Genomic DNA, 19,523 nt, shown 5'->3' on the forward strand with positions numbered 1-19,523 from the left:
TGAAAAGTTTCGAATTACAAGCTCTGTCAAAGTTCAAGACTTGGATAATTATTAACGGTGAGATAATATAAGATCAGCGGAAATTTTGTTTCTTCATCCTCGTCGTGTGAAGAAGAACAGAGAGATTAAACTGTGTCTGTAGCTTTTGTGGGCTGGGTAGGAGTTTGGGTTTCAGGCCCAATAGTATTCCTGCACATGAAGAAGAACAGAACAGAGAGTGTGAAAACAAAATAAAGTTTCGATTTGTTTAGTTGTTAACTTCACTTACTTGTGAGGTTGATCCTCTGAAATTTCATCTGTAATCCTTGCTCCAATCCTCGGTTCATCTTCTCTAGCTTTCAATTTCGGACATTTCTCAATTGTGCATTTCTCCAGATTCGGGAAATTAGCTCCAAGTACTGATAAAACAGGCAAATCAAGAAGGTGAAGCTTACGAAGCTTCGATAATTCTCCTGCTTTTACTTCAAACAATCTCTCCAACTTATCACAGAACTTCACACGAAGAATCTCAAGGTTATCAGGAATCTCCGGGAATAGCCATTTGATGCTTGGACAACAATCTACGCTTAGCTTCTTAAGGTTCTTGAAAATGAATCCTCCTTTACTACTGTATAAGCTTGTTAGCAATGGAAGATTTGAGATCCAAAGAGTCTGCAATGATGGTGATGATGATTTCTCTTTCTCTAGTTGTTCATCTGATTCGAAGAGAACATCCATGTTCTTGCACCTCTCTACCCAACAACCTTTTACCGATGCCATCTGCAACTCGTCGAAGAGAGAAGATACGCTTTTGGATCCATTCTCTGCTATAGAGACATACTCTGCTTTGGCTATATACTCTGTTTTAAGATCAGTGGATCTTTTGATGTCAACAATATCGATATTCAAAGGAACTTCAGGATCAATAACTCTGTATCTATTGCCGTGATAAAGAAGTTTCTCGCGGGTTTTTTCCCCTACATTAGAGAAGCTAGAGCCCTCTGACTTACTTGTTAAACACTCTTTTATTTGGCTCCACTGGTCTCGCTCTATACAACTCGAATCCGCGAGAACAATACGTTTTGAAGAACAGAGGATGCTCTGTTTTGGCAACTCAGGAAACGTTTTCAGATTAGTCCCAGAGAGATTAACCTCGCAAAGGTAAGACATACTCTCGAATGATTCCTCGATTTTATCCAGATTGGTGCATCCCGAAACATCGAAGATCACTAGATGTGTTAGCTTCTCAAGATTTGGAAGAGCCTTTAGCTTAGAACAGTTTCTTAGGATGAGCTCTTTGAGGTTAGATAGCTCTGAGATTTTGTTAGGTAACTCACCAAGATTAGTTTCCGAAAGATTCACTTTGTGGAGGCAAGACAGATTCTCGAATGATCCCTCGATTGTTTCCAACTCGGTGCAGCCCGAAACATCGAAGATCTCAAGATTTGTTAGCTTCTCAAGGTTTGGAAGAGTCTTTAGCTTGGAACATTTTCTTATGATGAGCTCCTTAAGGTTAGATAGCTCTGAGATTTTGTCAGGTAACTCACTAAGATTAGTTTCTGAAAGATTCACTTCATGGAGGTAAGACATCTCCCCAAAGGATCCATTGATATTCTTCAACTTAATGCAACCAGAAACGTCGAAAACTTCAAGGTGTGTCAGTTTCTCAATGCTTGGAAGCTCTTCAATCAGTGAGCAATTCCTTAACAGAAGCTTATTGAGATTGACAACATCAGCAATCGTGTCGGCTAACTCGGGAAGACTTGTCTTTGACATATCGAGGATCCTAAGCTCTTTCTTCTCCTCTAAACACACTTCAAGCATCTCCACTAAGTCTGTAGCACCACATGCATCAAGAATCTGAAGATTAGTCAAAGGCCTAAGCTGTGGCAATCTCTTAAGCCTTGTACAGTTTCTCAGCAAGAGCCGGGTCAAGATTGGCATAGTACTGAAATCGTTAGTAGAGTCTTTGAGATGAAATATCGGCAGACGGATGATTTTAGTCTCTGAGAAGTCTAGGTGTTCAAGCAGCTGAAGCTGAGCAAAGTTCTTGTTCTTGCCTTTATAGTCCTTCCAATCTTTAACTCTATCAAAGTAAGACTCAAGTTTCCTAGCTCCGTGAATGTCAATAACTTCAAGTTTTCTTGTTTCCACAATGAAGTTAGGCAGATCTTGTAGCTCAGAGCAGTGCCTTAGGATGAAGCAACGAAGCATGCTTAGCTTTTCGATTGTGGAAGGCGAAGATTTGATTGCAAGTCCCGAAAGATTAAGGCTTTGAAGCTGAGTCATGTTCTTGAAGAAATCATCAGGGATGTTAACTAGAGAGCTAGCACCAGAGACTTCAAGAACATGTAGGCCTTGAAGACCACTGAGCTTATCGATGTTATCGATTAGATCACAGTCTCTGATAACAAGTACTCGGAGTTTCTTTAGCTTAGATAAAGACAGAACAAGTTCATGGAACGTTGGCTCAAAGAGGACTACAACTTCAAGATCTTGCATCTCTGGTTTCTCAAAGAACTTCCCATGAACCTCTCTACGTAAACGGTTTCCGCTAGCGATAATCGTCGTGATATTCTTCTTCTTCGATTGAATTGTCTGTATCATATCATCGATCAAGATGATTTTCCCTAGCCCCTTTCTCTTGTCTCCACCGTAAACTCTGTCAAATCCAAGAGAAGATCTTCCAAAGAATCCACAATCTTGAAGATCTAATAGGTTGCTCATGGAGAACTCTGGAACCACCATGTTGTCTTCTTGTATTTTCAAGATTCCTCTGTTCATAAAGTCCATTAAAATGGAATGTCCTTCTTGGTAAGCTTTGTCAACTGACTTAACCGGATCAAAATACCCTTCAAGCATCCAATGCACTATTAGGTCACGGTAGTAAGCGCATCCAGAGTACTTGTAGAAGTCCAAGATATGCCAAAAGCAAGCAATCACCGGACGTTTGACCGTCTCGTCAGGCTTTAACAGCTCGTAGCTTAATTGCAAGACAGGATTGTAGCGGCTGCGATCTATAGCGTTCTTGGAAGCAGCTGCTTCATCTAATGACTTGGAAGATAGAATCAGTTCTTTAAAGATCTTCCTCTGCTTCGCAGACATCGACTTAATGCTGTTTAAAGACTTGATTAAGACAACGATCGCAGCTGGTAAGCCCTTGCTCTTGCTTAAAATGCAAGACATCAAAGTAGGTTCTTTGATCTCTTTGTTATCGCAAAGTCTCTTTAGCAGAACAGGCCAATCTTCAGAGGTAAATGATGTAAGTAAGTCCTCGGCATCGTGGAGTAAGTCCAATGACTCCTTTTCTGTAAGCGGACCGACTTTGATCGTTGTGGATTCTTTCTCCTCTCTTTCATCTCTTCTTGTGACTAGAATCTTCACAGCCGAGTACTCCTTAAGAAAATCTTGGAGGTTTAATTCTTGCATCACATCTTCTTCAGTTGTCATACTTCCTTCATCATCCAAAATCAACAGAAGATTATCCTTCTTGTGTTTGATCATCTCTTCTTTAATCTTCTCTTTCAAGCTCTCCAATGGATAATCAAGCTCATCAGGTTCTTCGCCTTCTTCAAACTCGTAAATTATCGACAACTGAGCAGCTAGAATCTCGTAAAGCGACTTCTCGTCTTCAATCTTTTTGTTCAGGTGTAACCAGAGGACATTGTACTTTTCTTGAGTAACACGTTGGCTGACTTCTTTTGCAAGCCATGTCTTCCCTATACCAGCTTCACCAACGAGGACGGTTTTTGAAGGTACACCGTCTTGTCCCAATGAATCCATTATCTTCTTCAGAATCTCTTCTCTGCTTGTTTGATCTTGCTTCTCCATCTCTAGGAAAATAAAAAATGAGAGAGGAAATATTTAAACCTTTGATTTGAGTTTTCTTGAAGAGATCATTGTTAAACAAAATTATTGAGATTGCTACTAGGATAGTAACTTTATTTTTATGAACTTAAGAGATGTATTCAGAGAGTATACCACACTACCCCTATATATCCATGCAATATATGACAAATATCAACTAACAATACAAAACTAAAATTTAAAATTCGAAACAAAGAGAGAGGTATGAGAAGAACCTTAATTGTTTAGAGTGACTTAATCAGATTAGTTTTCTCCACTGATAGTTTTTTCTTTCTAGTTTTTGTTTATGTTTTGTTTTGTTATCCTTCGTTGATTGATTCACTTATTTATACAAGTCCAGCTCCGATAACTTCCATGTCAAGCCTATCCTGATTTTGTAAAACAACAATAACAAAATTCAAGTTTTAGATTACACTCTGTCGAAACAAAAACGCCAAGTATAAATATTAGATTCTTCCAATAATTATTCACCCTTATTATTTCAGAATTCAGAGTAACAATTATGCCCCTATATTTTTCGAATATATGACTTTTGGAATTGTTTACTACACAAGCAAAAACTTTTCTTTCCTTATTACATACAAAGGAAAAAGTTACATGCTAATCACATGTATTGCTCTAGTTTTTTTGTCTTTTGATGATCCTTTGTTCTACTTATGTTTGGTGATATGTGATACAGGTTTTACAAAAGTGAGGGTACAGATGTTTAACTTAACATATTTCTAGGGAGAATCTGCCACTTCTCTTAAGCTGAAAGGAAATTAATATTCTAATACTGTTTCATTACTTCTTTCAAAATTGAAGTACTTTGAAAGATCAGTATTCTTTAAGAGGAATTTTCACACGTGATAGTAAAAAAATACCATTATCATTTTTCCAAATTTCCAAAATAACTAGTAGTTTTAGATATGTATAAGTAAAGTGTCTAAAAGCTTAGAAATGAAAATTATCCAAGAGGTCCTCTGTCAAATCGGTAGTTCAAGCAGCACTTCCGCAATACGCTATGTCGTGGTTTTTAATCCACAAATCATCATCAACAAGCTACGAGGATCAATCTCAAGAAAATCGTGAAACTCTAAGATGATAAAAATATGTATTAAAATCTCTTTTTAATCTTTATTAACTGCCATAGGTTTACACTCACACAAGTGACAACTCTTAACAGTTTCTAGAACAATAAAATAACTTTATATAGTAATCTTGAATAGCTTCCTTATATCAGAGAGTAAATAGTAAATACATAGATATTGCGTTAGAAGTTAGAAGCTCTGCTTCCTATCTATGTTTCCAATTTCATCCACTTTCACAGGCTCAATCTTCGCCAGCATTCGAGCAGCCAAAGGAATACCACAAGACTTATCCATAAGCTCTTGTTTGTATCTTCCCGGATACCTCGGATTCACTTTCGGGGCTACTGCATCGCCCGCATTTGTGGCTACTGCATCGCCCAAATTCGTGGCTGCTGCATCGTCCACCTTGGTGGGTACTGCATCAATGTAAATCTCCCACAAGCTCTCTGCATCGGATCTTGGAAACAAACGCTGCAGATTCTCTTCTTCTCCGACTATCGCCTTCGCCAATCTCTCGTCTCTGCTAGTCATAATCACTTTCCCACCAAACCCTTTAGGAAACCCACAAGAAAGATGTGATTTTTCCTGTTGCTTCTTCTCATCATCGAGCCTTTGATCCCACTCGTTGTCTTCCCAAACATCATCCAACACTATCAGATACTTCTTCCCAATCAGATTCAAGTGAAGAGCATACAATAATCGAGCAAGCTCCTTTTCTTTGACCGTCTCTTCCTCTCTTTCCCCAGCTTCATCTTTGATACTCTTCTCTTCTTCTGCTTCTGTTTTGATGTGTTTAAACATCTCATCTTCAACTCCAAGGGATCTCAAGATCCTCTTCACAACATCTATCTTGGGATCTTCGTCTTCTTTTGTTTCTTTGCTGTACATAGAAACCCATATCCTCGGGAAATAAACTTGCTTAACATCTTCGTCGTTGAACACAGCCTGACACAATGTCGTTTTCCCAACTCCGTATTTCCCCACAATTGCTAGAGTCTTGAACTCTTCGGATTCCTTTTGCTTCAGCAAGAAGTTCTTCAAGAACAGTTTCTCGTTAATGAAACCACGAATGAGGTGATCCGGAAGCTCAGAGCTTGTCTCCACACGGTTCGCCTTAGGCCGCCCTTTTTTACTGCTGCCGCTGCTGTTACGAGTTGGTGATGAATCACCATGTGTGGACTGGTTTCCATGCTTAGAGGAAGATCCCCTCTGTTTTCCAGACGACCATTTCTCATATTCTTCATTGAAGGAAGACTTGATTTTCTCGAGCTCTTTATCAAATTCTGATTTAGACTCGAGCTTGTCATCAATTTCAGATATGAACTTCTTAGCAATATCCATAAGCTCTTCTTGTGTTTCTGAGAAAAAAACACTACAATGGGAAGAATTTCTGTGTTTCAAAGTCTGCAGCTTTCACTTTGGGGTGACACAAATATATAACAAGTATACAGGTAAAAGTGTATTTATTCAGTCGAATTATCTTTCTCTGCAAACATTTAATCCCCACAAGTAAGGAATAAAGCAAATGGAATTAAAAAGGACAAATAACAAAAAAGAGAAAGATAAATATTTGATTAAGAGCAAAGCATAAACCTGTGGTGTGACCTCAACTACACTTCTGTTTTTTTTCTTTTTGTGAAGCACGTTTAACTAACCTGAACTGTCTATGAATGCTACTGTGAAATCCCGAACCCTTTTAATGTATCTCTGTAACTCTAAATCACAAGGGCTTCAGGTTTGGTTCATAGTGCTTCTCCAAACAAGACAGGAACCATGTTCTGATTTGTGCTGAATATTTCAGTCACATTCACAAATTCCATCAAAGTAACTATCTCGAAATGCGTCTCAGATGCTTAAGATCCTCGTGGTGGGTAGCATTACATAGCTGATGATTTATTGTCCTCCGAACCTGCAAAGAAAAATGATAAATCTAACTGTTCTCTATCCACTTTGTTCTAAAGAATATAGGGGTTGCCATTGAATAACAGAAACATTTTCTATCTAGAGAAACATTAACATGAGACTGAAATGAGTGTTGGAGTGCAAGCTAGTTATATGTAAGATAAAGGCAAGGTAAATGCTCAGACTAGCTTCTATTTGAAATACTAAGACTAACGTACCTTATCATTGACAAAGAAAACGGATAGAGAAGAACTTTGCACAGTGATATAGCAAAATGTTAAGACTAATTGAATTTGTACCTTTGCGCACATGGAGAAGATGACTTCCAAATTTGCCACAATCATGTGAAATGAACAAAGGAAAACTTTTTAGGTCAATGGCATTATTTAAATGAGGCTTCTTGTTAAAACCAGAGCATATCTCACTGACTTGTCTCTGCAACCCCGCGATTTGAGGCATCAAATCACTCCAACCATTGGTTGAGAGGTTTTTACCAAAGAAATTAAAAGCACCCTTTCTAGTTGCTTCCACAGCTGAAAATAAAATCAGCAGACAAAAGATTACTACATGACCTGTGCATTCAAGTTGCCAAAGACCCGAATCAAGAAAGTTCAAAACTAAGAGTTTACTTGGTATGGAGAATACATATTTATGAAAAAATGTGTGAGAGAAAGAGAGAGAGTCTGAGGTACATACTGTTATAAGGAGCTGCAAGAAGAAAATTTGTGGGAAGACCAATGCCGAGACCAGCAAGTGTTATACCAACACTAAAACCAACACCGCAGCCAGCACCGACATAACCAATGACCTCAGGGCCAAAACCAGGTCCCCATCCGACGCCACAACCAATCCCAATCCCCATTCCCCAAAATGCTCCATAAGTAGGATGCACAGGATTCCATTTTTCATATCTCCGAAATATACCTTTAATGATCATCAAGACCTGCAAAATTGGTAAAGATTTGAAAACGGAATAAGTTTACATTGACCCAACTAAATTATCTTTCAGTACCCACTGAAACTAAATCAAATCCAATGCACATTGAATTGAGAAGCTGAATCAATGGATATTCAACAGTGTCACCAACAAAACATAAAGCTCATATTTTTCCCACAGATTCTCTCGAAACCCCCATAAAATTCGAACCTTTTCAGGATCGCGAACAATCCAATAAGTACTAATCAATAAACCAATTCCAGCTGAAACCTGGGGTATGTATAAACTTGGATAAACCTACGAAATAGAACAATATCTACAAAGAACAAAATTTGTAAAATTTACCATCAAGAGATTTGCTATTTCGATTCTTCTCTCTTCTTTGTTCTCACCTTAATTCGATCCTCAAGTGCACACACTCTTCGTTCGATTTCTTTTGTTTTCTCAGACGAATTCACTAAGAGAACCAGTGGATCAAAACCACTCATCGTTTTACGCTTGGATTAAAAAATAAGAATCGGACCGAACAGACATAACCGGTACAATCTGATCCGGTTTACTAATAAAACCAAACTACGGCAGCAACATATATAATCGATTTCAGTATCCTTCTTCTCCGGCGTTCGATGCCTGGTTCTCGGAGTCCGGCGTTTCGAAACCCTAAAGTTTGTTCAGATTCGTCACTCAAATCTGGAAGGCTGGAACAAAGCTCGCGAAATCTCAAGAAAGTGGTAATGCACGATTCTCTCAGGTGAAAGTGACGACGATATCAGTGGTGGCTCTGATTGAGATTTTTGCTCACAGGATGAACACGATCAGGTTAAGCCCAAAAACAACTCAGGATTAATCTGATCTTAGAAGCTAAATTCTCTGTTTTGAAATTAGAGTTAGAAAAGTTAGCAAAGCTACTTCTGGATTCTCTGGTTTGAATATGGAGCAGGAGCACGAAATACTCAGGCAGTAAGGCAATTTAGGTTACATATAGCAAATTAGGGTTTTAAAGAATTGAGACGAGTTGTGGATTATGATTAGTCAACAATAACCAAAGATGTTGAAGACAAAAGACGAGAGATACAATGTGTTACACAAGGCAAGAGGTGCTTGTTTTGGTAAGAATCAGTGTGGCTCTAGAATCTTCCTTGGTGGTCCTGAATTGCTCTCCGAGTCCGAAATGAGCCATCAATAGCCAAACAAAGTTGATCAGTTCACCACCTTTGTTGAGTTGAGCTGCATGTTGTTTAGAATCACAGTGAGTTGCTGCGTAGCAAAGCATCTCCACCCACACTTTGCTCACTACTTTCCACATTGCATCATTGCCTCTTTCATTTGTTATATGCAGAAGCTCCTTCGCTAGCATGCTCGCTTGGAACAACATGGACTTGCTTTGATACCGTCTGGCGTTCCCATTCCCTAGCTCAAATTCCGTAAAGGAATCCACAATTGCTGCACAGGCCTTCTTTGCATCTCTTGAACCCTCAACATGCATCTTCTGAAACAGCTTTTTAGCCTCTTTAGAGTTTTTGGCTTCTGCTATAGCGTCTTTGAATTTTATCTTATCAATTCCTGCAACTGTTGACATAAGAGAGGATTGTGCGACTAAGAGGTACATCATGTAGTCTGAAATGGTTTTGCTGTACTCTTTGCTTCTGACATTTCTTGCTGCATTGTCTACTTCTGTTTGGTGTAAGAGCTCAGTTGCAACGTGCCACACCAGAATGCCCTGATCATACTCCACTTCAGTGACATATGGCAGGAGTTTCTCATAATAATCCTCGATTTGCATATCGCGCAGAATCCAGTCGCCTCTAGCCGAATATATATGGCTGGCACTTTCCGATCCAACAACTAAGAGCGATCTATGCTTGACCTCTTCAAATATGAATTCCCAGAGCTCTTTGGTGAGGCGTGTGCGGGATGTGAACACTATCTCATTTACCTGATCTGAGATGCTGAAGAATTCTAGGAGATAGTTGATCAACGGAATTCCTAAGCAGAATCTAATAAAAAGCCTGAAAGGGTAAAGAGTCCGACGAGTCCACGGAAAGTTGATGAACAGATGAATCATCTTAGAGTCTATATTCTTGCGGATGCCATTCGAGGCTTTGGAAACTAACTTCGTTCCTCTGATGATGATATCAACAACAAAATCAATGTGCAAGGTTCGAATGATGGCGTCAACGGAACAATGTATGTAACCCCTTGTGTAATGGATACTCTTGGGTTTTATCTTCAGAGAGGAGCCAATCAGGTTGTATGCATATACGTACTCAGACCATCTCCGAAATATAAAGAGTCTACCAGGCACCTTGTGACAGAGTTCTTCTTGCTCGTGACACATGCATTTCTTCCAGTTCAGGTCCCTGAAACTGAGGAGCCAATTGAGAAATCTGTCAAACCTGGTATCTTTCTTATCCAGCTCCTCCTTAGGCTTCCCTAATCTAGCAAATGTCCAGTCAGATACACAGAATATGAGGATGGAAATGAAATCGAGTGCGATTCCACCAAAGATCAAAGCATATGTGAGGCAAACATCAAAACCGTCGTATCCATCTTTTTTCGTTACTTTGAATATGTAAAGGGATGAAAATAGGCATCCCAAGCCTATACAGCGGAAAGCAGCTCCGATCCAAGTGTGGAGGATGTCAACTTTGGTGAATAAAGTTCCAAACATATCAAAGATGTTTGGGACACATGGAATATTAGGGGAGTGATAATCCTCAGTCTCTCGCTTCAGACCATTCTCATTTTCTTTGCCCCCTTGAGGAAACGAACGCCCAACAAGTTCCTGATCCTGCTCTTGTGGTCATCGTATCTCCTGGCAGATTTGTCTGCGAATTTTGCAGTTGCATTGATTGCCAAGAACCAAGGTAAATATCTTAAACCTGATGATCCTCCTCAAAACAAGAAGCTCGTCGCCTTGTGGGCACCTTTCTTGCTCTTACACCTTGGTGGACCAGACACCATCACTGCCTTTTCCCTCGAAGACAATGCTCTCTGGAACAGACATTTTCTTGGGCTTGTCTTTCAGGCGCTTGCAGGTGTATATGTAGTTGTCCAGTCTCTACCCAATGTACTCTCGGTGATAATCTTGTTGCTTTTCATTGCTGGGACTTCTAAGTATTTGGAACGGACAATTGCGTTGTACCTCGCGAGTTCAGACAAGTACAGGAACTCGATGTTGCAGGCGTCCAATTCAAGGTTTGACTACACCGATCAAACAAGGGACTTAGACATGGACACGAAACTTGCTTCTGAGATGAACATGAAGGAGCATCGCGGACAACCAAAACCTCTGAAGTTATTGCAACCACATAAAGAGTTAACCCACCTTGAGATTCTTCAATATGCATTCTTGTTCTTCAAAAATTTTAAGAGTCTTATGGTCAATAACATATTTAGCTTGGAGCTGCGCGATGAAAGCAAGGCCTTCTTCAGTGCATTGCAACTAAAAGATGAAGCTTTCTGCATTATAGAAGCCGAGCTCGATTTTATCTATGAAGGACTGTATACAAAAGGTTCGGTTCTTCATAGTTGGGTTGGACTTGTGTCACGATTCATATCACTGGGATCCCTTCTGTCAGCCTTCACCATCTACCATTACAGACACAATAAGATCCAAGAATTTCACAAAGCCGACATCGTGATCACCTATACGTTGTTCTTAGTTGGCATAGCTCTGGATGTTATATCCATCCACATGTTCATGGTTTCTGACTGGACAACAGCCATCCTTGCTAAGCTAAAGGATGACCCCGACGAAAGGTATTCAGGGAAAGACCACATACTCAACTGGATACTTTTTCTGAAGAGGCCAAAGTGGAAGTGGCAAACATGTCGTGAGGGAGATCAGCAGGAGGTGCTTAACACACCGTTTCTACTCAGAAGATGGACTGGAAGCATCACAATGTTAAACTTTCTCACATACTCCATGAAGGCAGATACAGAAAGGATCCACGACCCCAGGAGTAGAGCATGCCAGCTTTTATGGAAGATAGCAGTTTGCCCTTTCAGTTTCATTTTCTCCATCATCCAGACTTGGTTTAGTAACATAGCCAAATGGTTTTGTGCTCTTCACTGGTATATCATCCACCATGTGATTATTCTACCGCCAGGGCAAAATCAAGTTGCTCGTTCTATTATCGGCATCTTCAAGGCTTTTGTTGAGTTTTGGTTCAATGTACCTAACTTTTTCGTGTATCTTGTCACCTCCGTCATCAACTTCCTAGGCATCAATGATCTGTTCTATGAGATAAGACTGGTAAGATCTGTACACCGTGAACCCTTGACAAGAAACCTATGGTCTTTCATATTTTCTGAGCTGCAAAAAAATTCCCAGATTCTATACAGCCTGGAGAATACCACAACAAAATCATCGGCTAGGAGAGATTGGGCATCTAGCCATACCCAGATTCAAATAGCAGACCATGATATGCTGCTACATTACATAACAGATGTTGATTATGAACACAGTCTTTTGATTTGGCACATCGCCACAGAACTCTGTTACCAAGAGGAAGATTCTGCTAAAGAGAACTGCGACAAATCTGAGTATCACACTAACCGCAAGATCAGCAAAATCATCTCGGACTACATGATGTATCTCTTGATCATGCAGCCTAAGCTGATGTCAGAAGTAGCTGGCATAGGAAAGATCAGATTCAGAGACACATTAGCCGAGGCTGATAGGTTCTTCAAGAAGATGGGTATCATCAGAGACTCTAGAAATGTGAAATTAGCCAGCAAGGAAATTCTTTCAGCCGATACAAGTATCGAACCTAGGGAAGTCAAAGGAAATCATAGCAAATCAGTGTTATTTGAGGCAAGCTCACTGGCCAAAGAACTTCAGAGAGTGGAAAAGAACTTTGGAGAAGACAAATGGAAGATACTTAGCAAAGTGTGGTTGGAGTTCCTCTTCCATGCAGCATCACATTGTGATGCAACAACACGTATGGAGCTTCTTAGCAAAGGTGGGGAGTTCATCAACTTCGTTTGGCTACTAATGGCTCACTTTGGCCTAGGGGGTTGATTTGATTAGCTCAGATCAAGAATGGCGGCCATTCAGAGCCGCCACAACTTAAGGTTTCTCAAATTTTCTTCTGTTTACATGATTTGTGTGTTTCTACTATTAAGTAAGCTTCACAGCCTAATCAAATGCAAAATCCTGACAATGAAGCAAACTCATACGGGTTATCACTAGCATCTTAGGTATTGTCACAGTGTAACACTATCATGATCCAACAGAAACTCACTACCAAACGAAAGAGGAAATTCTCAGATCAAAAAAGGCAAATTAGATTCGTGTTACATACCTAATTCGTAGTTGCGCTGATATAACCCAGAACGATTGATCAAACTTTGCCAAAACTGGAAAACGATAACACGAAATCCAAAATCTTCGTATCATAGTACATCAAAATTCGCCAGTAATCGAGTACAAAGAGAAAATTATTCACCTCGTTAAATCTTTCCGTCATTTTCCTCGCTCTTCCGATCGGAGAATCCTCCTTTGAATCTCCCGACGAGGAAGGTGGTGACCGGAGAGCCGCTCGTTAATCTTCTTCGTCTTGTTCAAAAGTGCAAAAATTAATTTTAGGAAAACCATTGAACCGGATGAACCGAATGCGTACCGAACTGGATTAAAGCGGTATTAAGCAATTGGTAAGAACCTTATCCATTTTCTCCCACTCGAAAGTCGAAACAGAACATAGAACGAAAGAAAGAATGGCTTCTGTACCATGTTCCTTCAAGCTCTCTGCTCATCGTAGATCTTCTTCCAAGGTAATCATCTTCTCTCTATCTCCTTCAATCTGTGTCTCTGTATAGTTCACTTATGCTGAGTCAACTCGTTCTCTCTTGGTATCGATCAAAACTTAGTCAAATCGTTCCTTCCATTTTCTTTCAGTTTGATTCCACTTTAATGGCGTCATAATCATCTCTTAAATCAAACAATGACTCCACTATCTCGTTTCCGATCTCTTGTTACATAAAGTTTTCTGTAGCATTGAGATTGTCCTTTTCGGAATTGCTTTTATTTGCGCAGCTTGATGGAAACAACAAACAGTGTAGTAGTTTAGTAGAAAGACTGAGAGATAAAACGAAGAGTCAAGTTCCTAAGTCCATTACTTGCATTAACCGCTTAGAGATATCGCGTATAGCACCATTACACGCAACGATGAATAGCCCGAAAGGATTTGGACCTCCTCCTAAGAAAACCAAGAAGTCGAAAAAGCCAAAACCCGGAAACCAAAGTGATGAAGACGACGACGATGAAGACGAAGATGATGATGATGAAGAAGATGAACGTGAGAGAGGTGTAATTCCAGAGATAGTGACCAACAGAATGATAAGCAGAATGGGATTTACAGTGGGGTTACCACTCTTCATTGGTCTTTTGTTCTTCCCATTCTTTTACTATCTCAAAGTGGGATTGAAAGTTGATGTGCCTACATGGGTTCCGTTTATTGTTTCGTTCGTCTTCTTTGGTACGGCTTTAGCTGGTGTGAGCTATGGGATCGTGTCTTCGAGCTGGGATCCGTTGAGAGAAGGTTCCTTGTTAGGCTGGAACGAAGCTAAGAAGAACTGGCCTGTCTTTTGGCAGTCCTTTTGGAATTCCTCAGACAAGAGATAGACTATGCAATAAAAGCTCTTTGGTTTTATAAACAGATGTAAATTTTGCTGAGGATTTACTTTGGAGATTTTCTATCGACGGGCTTCTTCTGCATATCTCTTCGAAAATTTCTTTACCGATCCTAAAGGGTCTGAATTAGTGAATAGTATCAAATTTATTGCAAACAAATAGACCCAAGTCGATCTTTATTGCAAACCAAATTGTCACACACGCAAAAAACAAACCTTAACAATACAGAAATTAAGAAAAGAAAACAAAAGCAGAACCATTGACGAGGCAAAGACGCGCCGTCGAAAAAAAAAGAAAAAAGGAGACTTGTTTTTTCTGATGATGTATAAGATTATTAGAGAGTTTATAAAGTAAAATATTTGCTCAGAAGAGGCATGCTTGAGTTACTATTGGTTTAGGGGTCATCCGGCGACTTTCCTAGAGTAGGCATTGGTGGTGGGTTGTGTTGGTCTAAGGAACATGTCACGTGTTTCTCCTACCCAACCTGCCTTCATCGGAGGTGGTTTCAGCTGTTGATGCTGTCCAACCACAGACACAGAGTGTCTTCGAGATCCAGTTGCTCCAATGGTCATGTTTGCGAGTTTATCAGCAGTCTCGGATACACTACTACGAGTGACCCGGTTCTTGTTCAACGATGCTGCTGCTGCATTATCTCCAATTGAATGGATTTGTTTTGTTAGATGAAGTAAAACAACGATTGTACATGTTAAAGAAAAAAAGGTGGGTTTATAGCTTTTTTTACTTACGAGGACTCTTTTTTCCGGGTGGTCTGTATTTGGAGTCTCTGACAGAACTTCTCACGGGTTTAGTGTTTCTCGTCCCATCTTGATTAACCATATCAAGTTTCCGCTGGACACCACTGCCAAAAGCGGCATTTGACTTTGGGGAAACATAGCTATTGAATGGCTTAGCATTGGCAAGAGACACTGGGTACCGTTTAACTGATTGGTGCTCGAATGATCCCCTAGGCCCGACTATATGACATAAACAAAAAAAATGGATTGTAACAATCTCAAAACACATATAACCTGACATTGGTAGTCAACAAACAATGAAATTACCAGGCGGAGGAGTTCTTGCAACAGAAGGCTTGGGACGAAGAGATGGTGGGACATAAAAGCAACTCTGCCATATGAGAACGGGGTTAGATAAGGAGTATAGCTATAACAGTTGTCGCATATCGTCCAATCAAAAACTTTCTAGGTGTACCTGGAAGAACGGGTGCTGCAGCACCTCTGCAGCAGTCGGTCTGCTGGATGGATCCCACGAGCAAAGTCGCTGAATGATCATGTTAAAATGTGGAGATTAATGTCAGAGAATAAAAGAAATACCTTCTTGGATTCATAGAAGATCACTTTTAAGAGTTGTTAAAATACCTCAATAAGATTAATTGCGTCTTCACTAGCAGATGGCATCAAGCTAGAAAGAGGTACACCAGGAAGCTACACGATGACAATCGTTATTGTCTGATACAAAAAAAAACAAAAAAAAACAAAAAAAAACAGTGAGGTTCAAGACACAATTTTTCAAGCTTGAGCAAGTACCTGAGGGAATTGATAGTTTATTGTGTTTGCAAGATTAAGTCCCTCCAACCAGGTCTCCTCAGTTGGGGTGCCTATGACACTGCAGATTTTGTAGATTTCATCTGCTTCACTGCAAGAATGATACGACAAGATTTTTCACTTGTTTATTAACATTTAATTTTGCAACGTTTTAAATCAGAAAAAAACAAATTAATCACTGCTACGTTACCTAGCCCCAGGAAAAATGGGGCGAAGAGACAACAACTCAGCCATAATAGCTCCCATCGCCCACATATCTGAATAAAAAAACAATTATCAAATTGTTAAGCACTAAATCGCATCATTAAAGATAAAGAACAATTATTTCTTGCCATAGTATTGATACTAACCAACTTTCGATGTGTATACATATGACTGTAGAAGTACTTCAGGAGCCCTGTACCTATTAGAACAAAGACTTTTGGGTCTATAAGGCAGCACTGGTATAGCATTTCATCAACATATGGGCCAATGAAGTACAAATATGCATAGATATTGATATATCTGAATGACTCATTGCAATAATAAAAAGGGAAGCGACTCTTACCAGCGTGTAGAAACATACTCGGTAAAAGGTGGACTCGAATTAACCTCACGTGCCAGGCCAAAATCAGCAATCTTAATGATGTCTTTAGAGACTAACAGATTTTCTGCAACAACCAACACAATATACATATTCAGTGACAAACTATTAAACAAGGATTGTTAGAAAGACAGTGACTAAACTCAGAATTGCTAATCTTCAGAGCAGATGTTTGAAGCTATGTATCTCACACCTCAAGGCTATATCAATTACCTGGCTTAAGATCGCGGTGGAAGTAACCACGCTGATGCATGTAAGAAAGGCCTTGGAAGACTTGAAAGCACCAATTTTTGATATCAGCTTCTGCAAAAAGCTTTTGTCGATCCTTCATAAGTTGGTAAAGATTGCACTCCTGATCAAGAAAGAATGACATAAAGTAGATTCAGAGCAATGAATAAAAGTATCAGAAAATACCTAACAACAAGCAGGAAAGAAGTATACCATGTACTCAAAGACAAAGTATAGGATATCATTTTCCCGGATTACTTCCTTCAACTTCACAATGTTTGGATGATTCATTCTCCTGAGCGACTAATAGGAGGGAAAAGGAGGAATAAGTACACATACAGTAAACAAGAAAAAAAAAAGCATTTAAACAAAGGCAGTTCAATACCTTAACTTCTCTCAGATTAATACATTCATCCCAAGAGTAGTACTTCTTTTTCATTTTCTTAATTGCAACCTGCTCATAGAAAATTTCACTTAGTTAAAAACCAAGTACAGAACATTCTACCAGTAATAGATAGCTCTCCAAGAAAGTAACTTACGACTTCACCCGTCTGCTTATTTATAGCTCGCCAAACACTACCAAAAGTTCCATCACCAACCTCTTTAATTAACTTGTACCTAGAAATTCATAAGGCATTGAGAACTAAACTCATAAGCCACAAATCAAGGGGCCCGATGAAAAAGATATTAAAAAACAAGTTGAGAGAAAACTAAGCTACCTGTCCATCTTTTTTTTTCTGGTTAAGCAAAGTAGCCTCTTTATATTATGTAAGTAAAGAACTTCTGAAAGATTTATATAGCATTAATCTTCCAGTCGTTCGTAGGAAGTACTTGACACCAAGGCAGTAAAATCAATGATTCTCCAGCTGGGTAGACTGACCGTTATTTACTTCGAACATAAACGGGTTGACCATTTAGGCAAAAGAAAGAGAGCAAGAGAAGAGGAAAACACATACTGAGAACTCAAAGACGCGAAGGAACCAACAAGAAAGACTGTTTTGGCTAATAGGAAGGACCCTATGCTCACAACATCTCACTCAGGGGTTCAGACTCAAGGAAACGACATTTGTAAACTGAAAAAGAAAAGAAATTGATGTATCTTTCTTCAACCAGCACCCATAAGAACAAGATATGAAAGAGAGGAACAAAGAGGTTTCTCTAGGACTATGCGAAGGAAGAATTTGCAGACTTCAGCCCTGCAAAAAAAACGAAAATGTCGGATATGTAAATATCCTCTGATAGATATGAATATGTGCACAAAAGATATCATTAAGTGTGGGGTTGACGTGATGGCATACAACACTTCCGTGTTCATTGTTTGTTTATATTTTTCCTTTTCAAATTGTCCAAAAAAAATTAGCAGTTTTACCATTTCTCAAATTTTCTTATTTTGCCACTCATAAGAAAGTCTAAACCATCTTAATGAAACCTATTAAAAACTACAATTGGGATAATTACAAGAAATTCAACTTGTACCAAATGCATAACACGCACTAAAGTTCCAATGGCAAACTATCTAAGGAGGGAAGACTCGTGTAGAATAAAACAGGTTTAATCGAAAGCCATACCTGTCTCAGAAATTTGCCTCACACCTTCCCCTAAAGATCATAGAAGAGGGTTTGACCACTAAGTGCAGTTAACGAAAGAGCCCACAAGGAAATCAGAACGTACAAGAAACCGCCAATCGAGCGCTTCTTGGAATGAGAAAAGCCGATAGTGGTAGCAGCTTGGCCAGACAAAAACTTGTTCCATATCTCAGAAGATGACAATCCACTTAAATTAAAGCCTGATATAACCTGATAGCAATGAAAAAGCAATTAAAAAATTATAAGAAATCCAAAGATGGACACAACAATAGCTAGAAGAAAACCATCCAAAAGCCAGGCAAGCTCTAAAAATGGACTCAACTTACATTACAGTCTCATAAACAACATTAGCAAAAGTAATCATCGTTCACGAAACCATAAAAACCTAGCAGCAATAATTAAAATGCAGATAAGATAACAAAGCACAATATCTGAACCGTGGTGCCATCATCACCTAACTATTGGCCCACTTTATACCTCACAGATCTGAAAAAAGCTGGAAAAAGCTGGAAAACAAACATATCCAATTCGAGGATATATCAATCAATACTAAATCAATAATTCTACCTAAGAAACCCTAAATTTCAATCAAATAATCCGAACACATCAAATCCGACTCAAACAGATCCCAAACAGACGAATCCAAGCATACCAAATGAATTTATATTAATCAAAACGAAAAATTAGATCCACTCTGATCAAATTCGAGACCATAAAGAGAGAAATGAAATGGAGAGATGGAGATCTGCGAAAGAAATACCTCAGAGCCAACGGGCAAAACCACCGTCGCCGACGACGGGAAGAGACGGAATCCAGAGCTTCTCTACCTCTTTTACCTTTCAATTTTTCGATCCAAAGTCCAACAAATATCAATCCTTCCTCCAACGTTTTCTCTCTCTGCCAAATATCTCTCTTCCTTCCCTTTTCAATGTGCGGTTCTCTCGTGATGACCAAAAAAAAACCCTACGATTTTATATTCCCGAGCTAGAAAAAGAATATTTTCTACTTTGGTTCGATCGTCATTGATGATATTGTGGTCGTGTCGCGTTCGAAACTGCTATAATCGTCTGTGTCTCACTCTACGAACTTACGGTGTTCTTTTCATATATAACCGTGGGATTATCACGTGGTTGTGTCTTTTCTTTATTATGGCCCGCTAAGGATTCATCGGT

At 39.4% G+C, this 19,523-nt stretch overlaps 8 protein-coding genes, 1 long non-coding RNA gene and 1 other non-coding gene across 14 annotated transcripts, besides 1 other annotated feature; 3 read left to right on the forward strand and 7 right to left on the reverse strand.

Annotated features, from left to right (window-relative positions):
- Window positions 1-7: 7 nt before the first annotated feature.
- AT4G19050 (NB-ARC domain-containing disease resistance protein) lies at window positions 8-4,145 on the reverse strand. Its single transcript, NM_118023.5, has 3 exons — window positions 4,062-4,145; window positions 269-3,812; window positions 8-189 (listed from the first exon to the last, which is right to left on the reverse strand). The coding sequence occupies exons 2-3, from the start codon at window positions 3,808-3,810 to the stop codon at window positions 126-128; spliced, it is 3,606 nt and encodes a 1,201-aa protein (NP_193640.4). The 5' UTR covers window positions 3,811-3,812; window positions 4,062-4,145; the 3' UTR covers window positions 8-125.
- A 794-nt stretch (window positions 4,146-4,939) lies between these two features.
- AT4G19060 (P-loop containing nucleoside triphosphate hydrolases superfamily protein) lies at window positions 4,940-6,324 on the reverse strand. The gene has a single exon (NM_118024.2). It carries the CDS (start codon window positions 6,255-6,257, stop codon window positions 5,106-5,108), a length of 1,152 nt encoding a protein of 383 aa, NP_193641.1. The 5' UTR covers window positions 6,258-6,324; the 3' UTR covers window positions 4,940-5,105.
- Window positions 6,325-6,363: 39 nt separating this feature from the next.
- Window positions 6,364-8,242, reverse strand: AT4G19070 (Putative membrane lipoprotein). 2 transcript variants are annotated; one of them, NM_001341323.1, is made up of 4 exons: window positions 8,148-8,242; window positions 7,515-7,761; window positions 7,118-7,351; window positions 6,364-6,825 (listed from the first exon to the last, which is right to left on the reverse strand). In NM_001341323.1, exons 2-4 carry the CDS (start codon window positions 7,753-7,755, stop codon window positions 6,794-6,796), a joined length of 507 nt encoding a protein of 168 aa, NP_001328578.1. In that variant the 5' UTR covers window positions 7,756-7,761; window positions 8,148-8,242; the 3' UTR covers window positions 6,364-6,793. The 2 variants fall into 2 exon arrangements, with proteins under 2 accessions (NP_001328578.1, NP_193642.1); NM_118025.4 differs by having other exon boundaries at window positions 8,101-8,242.
- Window positions 8,243-8,647: 405 nt separating this feature from the next.
- AT4G19080 (hypothetical protein (DUF594)) lies at window positions 8,648-9,820 on the reverse strand (the record flags this gene model as incomplete). Its single annotated transcript, NM_118026.3, has 1 exon — window positions 8,648-9,820. The coding sequence occupies one exon, from the start codon at window positions 9,818-9,820 to the stop codon at window positions 8,837-8,839; it is 984 nt and encodes a 327-aa protein (NP_193643.2). The 3' UTR covers window positions 8,648-8,836.
- Window positions 9,353-9,433, forward strand: MIR5661. The gene has a single exon (NR_142048.1). It is a non-coding gene; the product is annotated as a microRNA ath-MIR5661 precursor (primary transcript).
- A 103-nt stretch (window positions 9,821-9,923) lies between the features above and the next one.
- On the forward strand, window positions 9,924-12,821 carry AT4G19090 (transmembrane protein, putative (DUF594); the record flags this gene model as incomplete). Its single annotated transcript, NM_118027.2, has 5 exons — window positions 9,924-9,942; window positions 9,996-10,154; window positions 10,599-11,109; window positions 11,155-12,013; window positions 12,074-12,821. The coding sequence occupies 5 exons, from the start codon at window positions 9,924-9,926 to the stop codon at window positions 12,779-12,781; spliced, it is 2,256 nt and encodes a 751-aa protein (NP_193644.1). The 3' UTR covers window positions 12,782-12,821.
- Window positions 12,822-12,912: 91 nt separating this feature from the next.
- AT4G19095 (uncharacterized protein) lies at window positions 12,913-13,545 on the reverse strand. The gene is made up of 3 exons (NM_118028.2): window positions 13,422-13,545; window positions 13,209-13,318; window positions 12,913-13,119 (listed from the first exon to the last, which is right to left on the reverse strand). The coding sequence occupies exons 1-2, from the start codon at window positions 13,490-13,492 to the stop codon at window positions 13,213-13,215; spliced, it is 177 nt and encodes a 58-aa protein (NP_567573.1). The 5' UTR covers window positions 13,493-13,545; the 3' UTR covers window positions 12,913-13,119; window positions 13,209-13,212.
- On the forward strand, window positions 13,439-14,539 carry PAM68 (PAM68-like protein (DUF3464); the record flags this gene model as incomplete). 2 transcript variants are annotated; one of them, NM_202842.3, is made up of 2 exons in its annotated part: window positions 13,439-13,533; window positions 13,796-14,539. In NM_202842.3, 2 exons carry the CDS (start codon window positions 13,477-13,479, stop codon window positions 14,381-14,383), a joined length of 645 nt encoding a protein of 214 aa, NP_974571.1. In that variant the 3' UTR covers window positions 14,384-14,539. The 2 variants fall into 2 exon arrangements, with proteins under 2 accessions (NP_974571.1, NP_001329651.1); NM_001341324.1 differs by lacking the exon at window positions 13,439-13,533 and having other exon boundaries at window positions 13,928-14,539.
- Window positions 14,166-14,385, reverse strand: AT4G06870. The gene has a single exon (NR_142049.1). It is a non-coding gene; the product is annotated as an other RNA (long non-coding RNA).
- On the reverse strand, window positions 14,521-19,352 carry AT4G19110 (Protein kinase superfamily protein). Of its 3 annotated transcripts, none has more exons than NM_118030.3 (16): window positions 19,112-19,352; window positions 18,334-18,561; window positions 17,485-17,961; window positions 17,305-17,383; window positions 17,151-17,219; window positions 16,979-17,068; window positions 16,751-16,889; window positions 16,502-16,604; window positions 16,305-16,357; window positions 16,145-16,211; window positions 15,937-16,045; window positions 15,769-15,834; window positions 15,602-15,670; window positions 15,454-15,517; window positions 15,139-15,366; window positions 14,553-15,035 (listed from the first exon to the last, which is right to left on the reverse strand). In NM_118030.3, the coding sequence occupies exons 3-16, from the start codon at window positions 17,490-17,492 to the stop codon at window positions 14,794-14,796; spliced, it is 1,386 nt and encodes a 461-aa protein (NP_567574.1). In that variant the 5' UTR covers window positions 17,493-17,961; window positions 18,334-18,561; window positions 19,112-19,352; the 3' UTR covers window positions 14,553-14,793. The 3 variants fall into 3 exon arrangements, with proteins under 3 accessions (NP_001078408.1, NP_567574.1, NP_849407.1); NM_179076.1 differs by having other exon boundaries at window positions 14,553-15,044; window positions 19,112-19,322; NM_001084939.1 differs by lacking the exons at window positions 17,305-17,383; window positions 17,485-17,961; window positions 18,334-18,561; window positions 19,112-19,352 and having other exon boundaries at window positions 14,521-15,032; window positions 17,151-17,172.
- Window positions 18,392-18,517: a sequence feature (AT4G19110.uORF1).
- Window positions 19,353-19,523: the final 171 nt, after the last annotated feature.

This window comes from Arabidopsis thaliana, chromosome 4, assembly GCF_000001735.4.
Source record: "Arabidopsis thaliana chromosome 4, partial sequence".
Taxonomy (NCBI): Eukaryota; Viridiplantae; Streptophyta; class Magnoliopsida; order Brassicales; family Brassicaceae; genus Arabidopsis; species Arabidopsis thaliana.

Excerpts from the sequence above, each read along its gene's own strand:
- AT4G19070 (NM_118025.4), bottom strand. Across the intron at positions 7,352-7,514 it reads TCTTGCAGCTCCTTATAACA|CTGTGGAAGCAACTAGAAAG; the intron begins GTATGTACCTCA and ends TTTTATTTTCAG. Across the intron at positions 6,826-7,117 it reads TCTTCTCCATGTGCGCAAAG|GTTCGGAGGACAATAAATCA; the intron begins GTACAAATTCAA and ends TTTTCTTTGCAG.
- AT4G19095 (NM_118028.2), bottom strand. The coding sequence starts at position 13,492 with ATGGTACAGAAGCCATTCTTTCTTTCGTTCTATGTTCTGTTTCGACTT. Across the intron at positions 13,319-13,421 it reads AGTGGGAGAAAATGGATAAG|ACGAAGAAGATTAACGAGCG; the intron begins GTTCTTACCAAT and ends CTTTTGAACAAG.
- AT4G19050 (NM_118023.5), bottom strand. The coding sequence starts at position 3,810 with ATGGAGAAGCAAGATCAAACAAGCAGAGAAGAGATTCTGAAGAAGATA. Across the intron at positions 190-268 it reads TCAGAGGATCAACCTCACAA|GAATACTATTGGGCCTGAAA; the intron begins GTAAGTGAAGTT and ends CTTCATGTGCAG.
- AT4G19060 (NM_118024.2), bottom strand. The coding sequence starts at position 6,257 with ATGGATATTGCTAAGAAGTTCATATCTGAAATTGATGACAAGCTCGAG.
- AT4G19110 (NM_179076.1), bottom strand. Across the intron at positions 17,220-17,304 it reads ATAAGCAGACGGGTGAAGTC|GTTGCAATTAAGAAAATGAA; the intron begins GTAAGTTACTTT and ends TTCTATGAGCAG. Across the intron at positions 15,045-15,138 it reads ACCCGGAAAAAAGAGTCCTC|ATAATGCAGCAGCAGCATCG; the intron begins GTAAGTAAAAAA and ends ATTCAATTGGAG.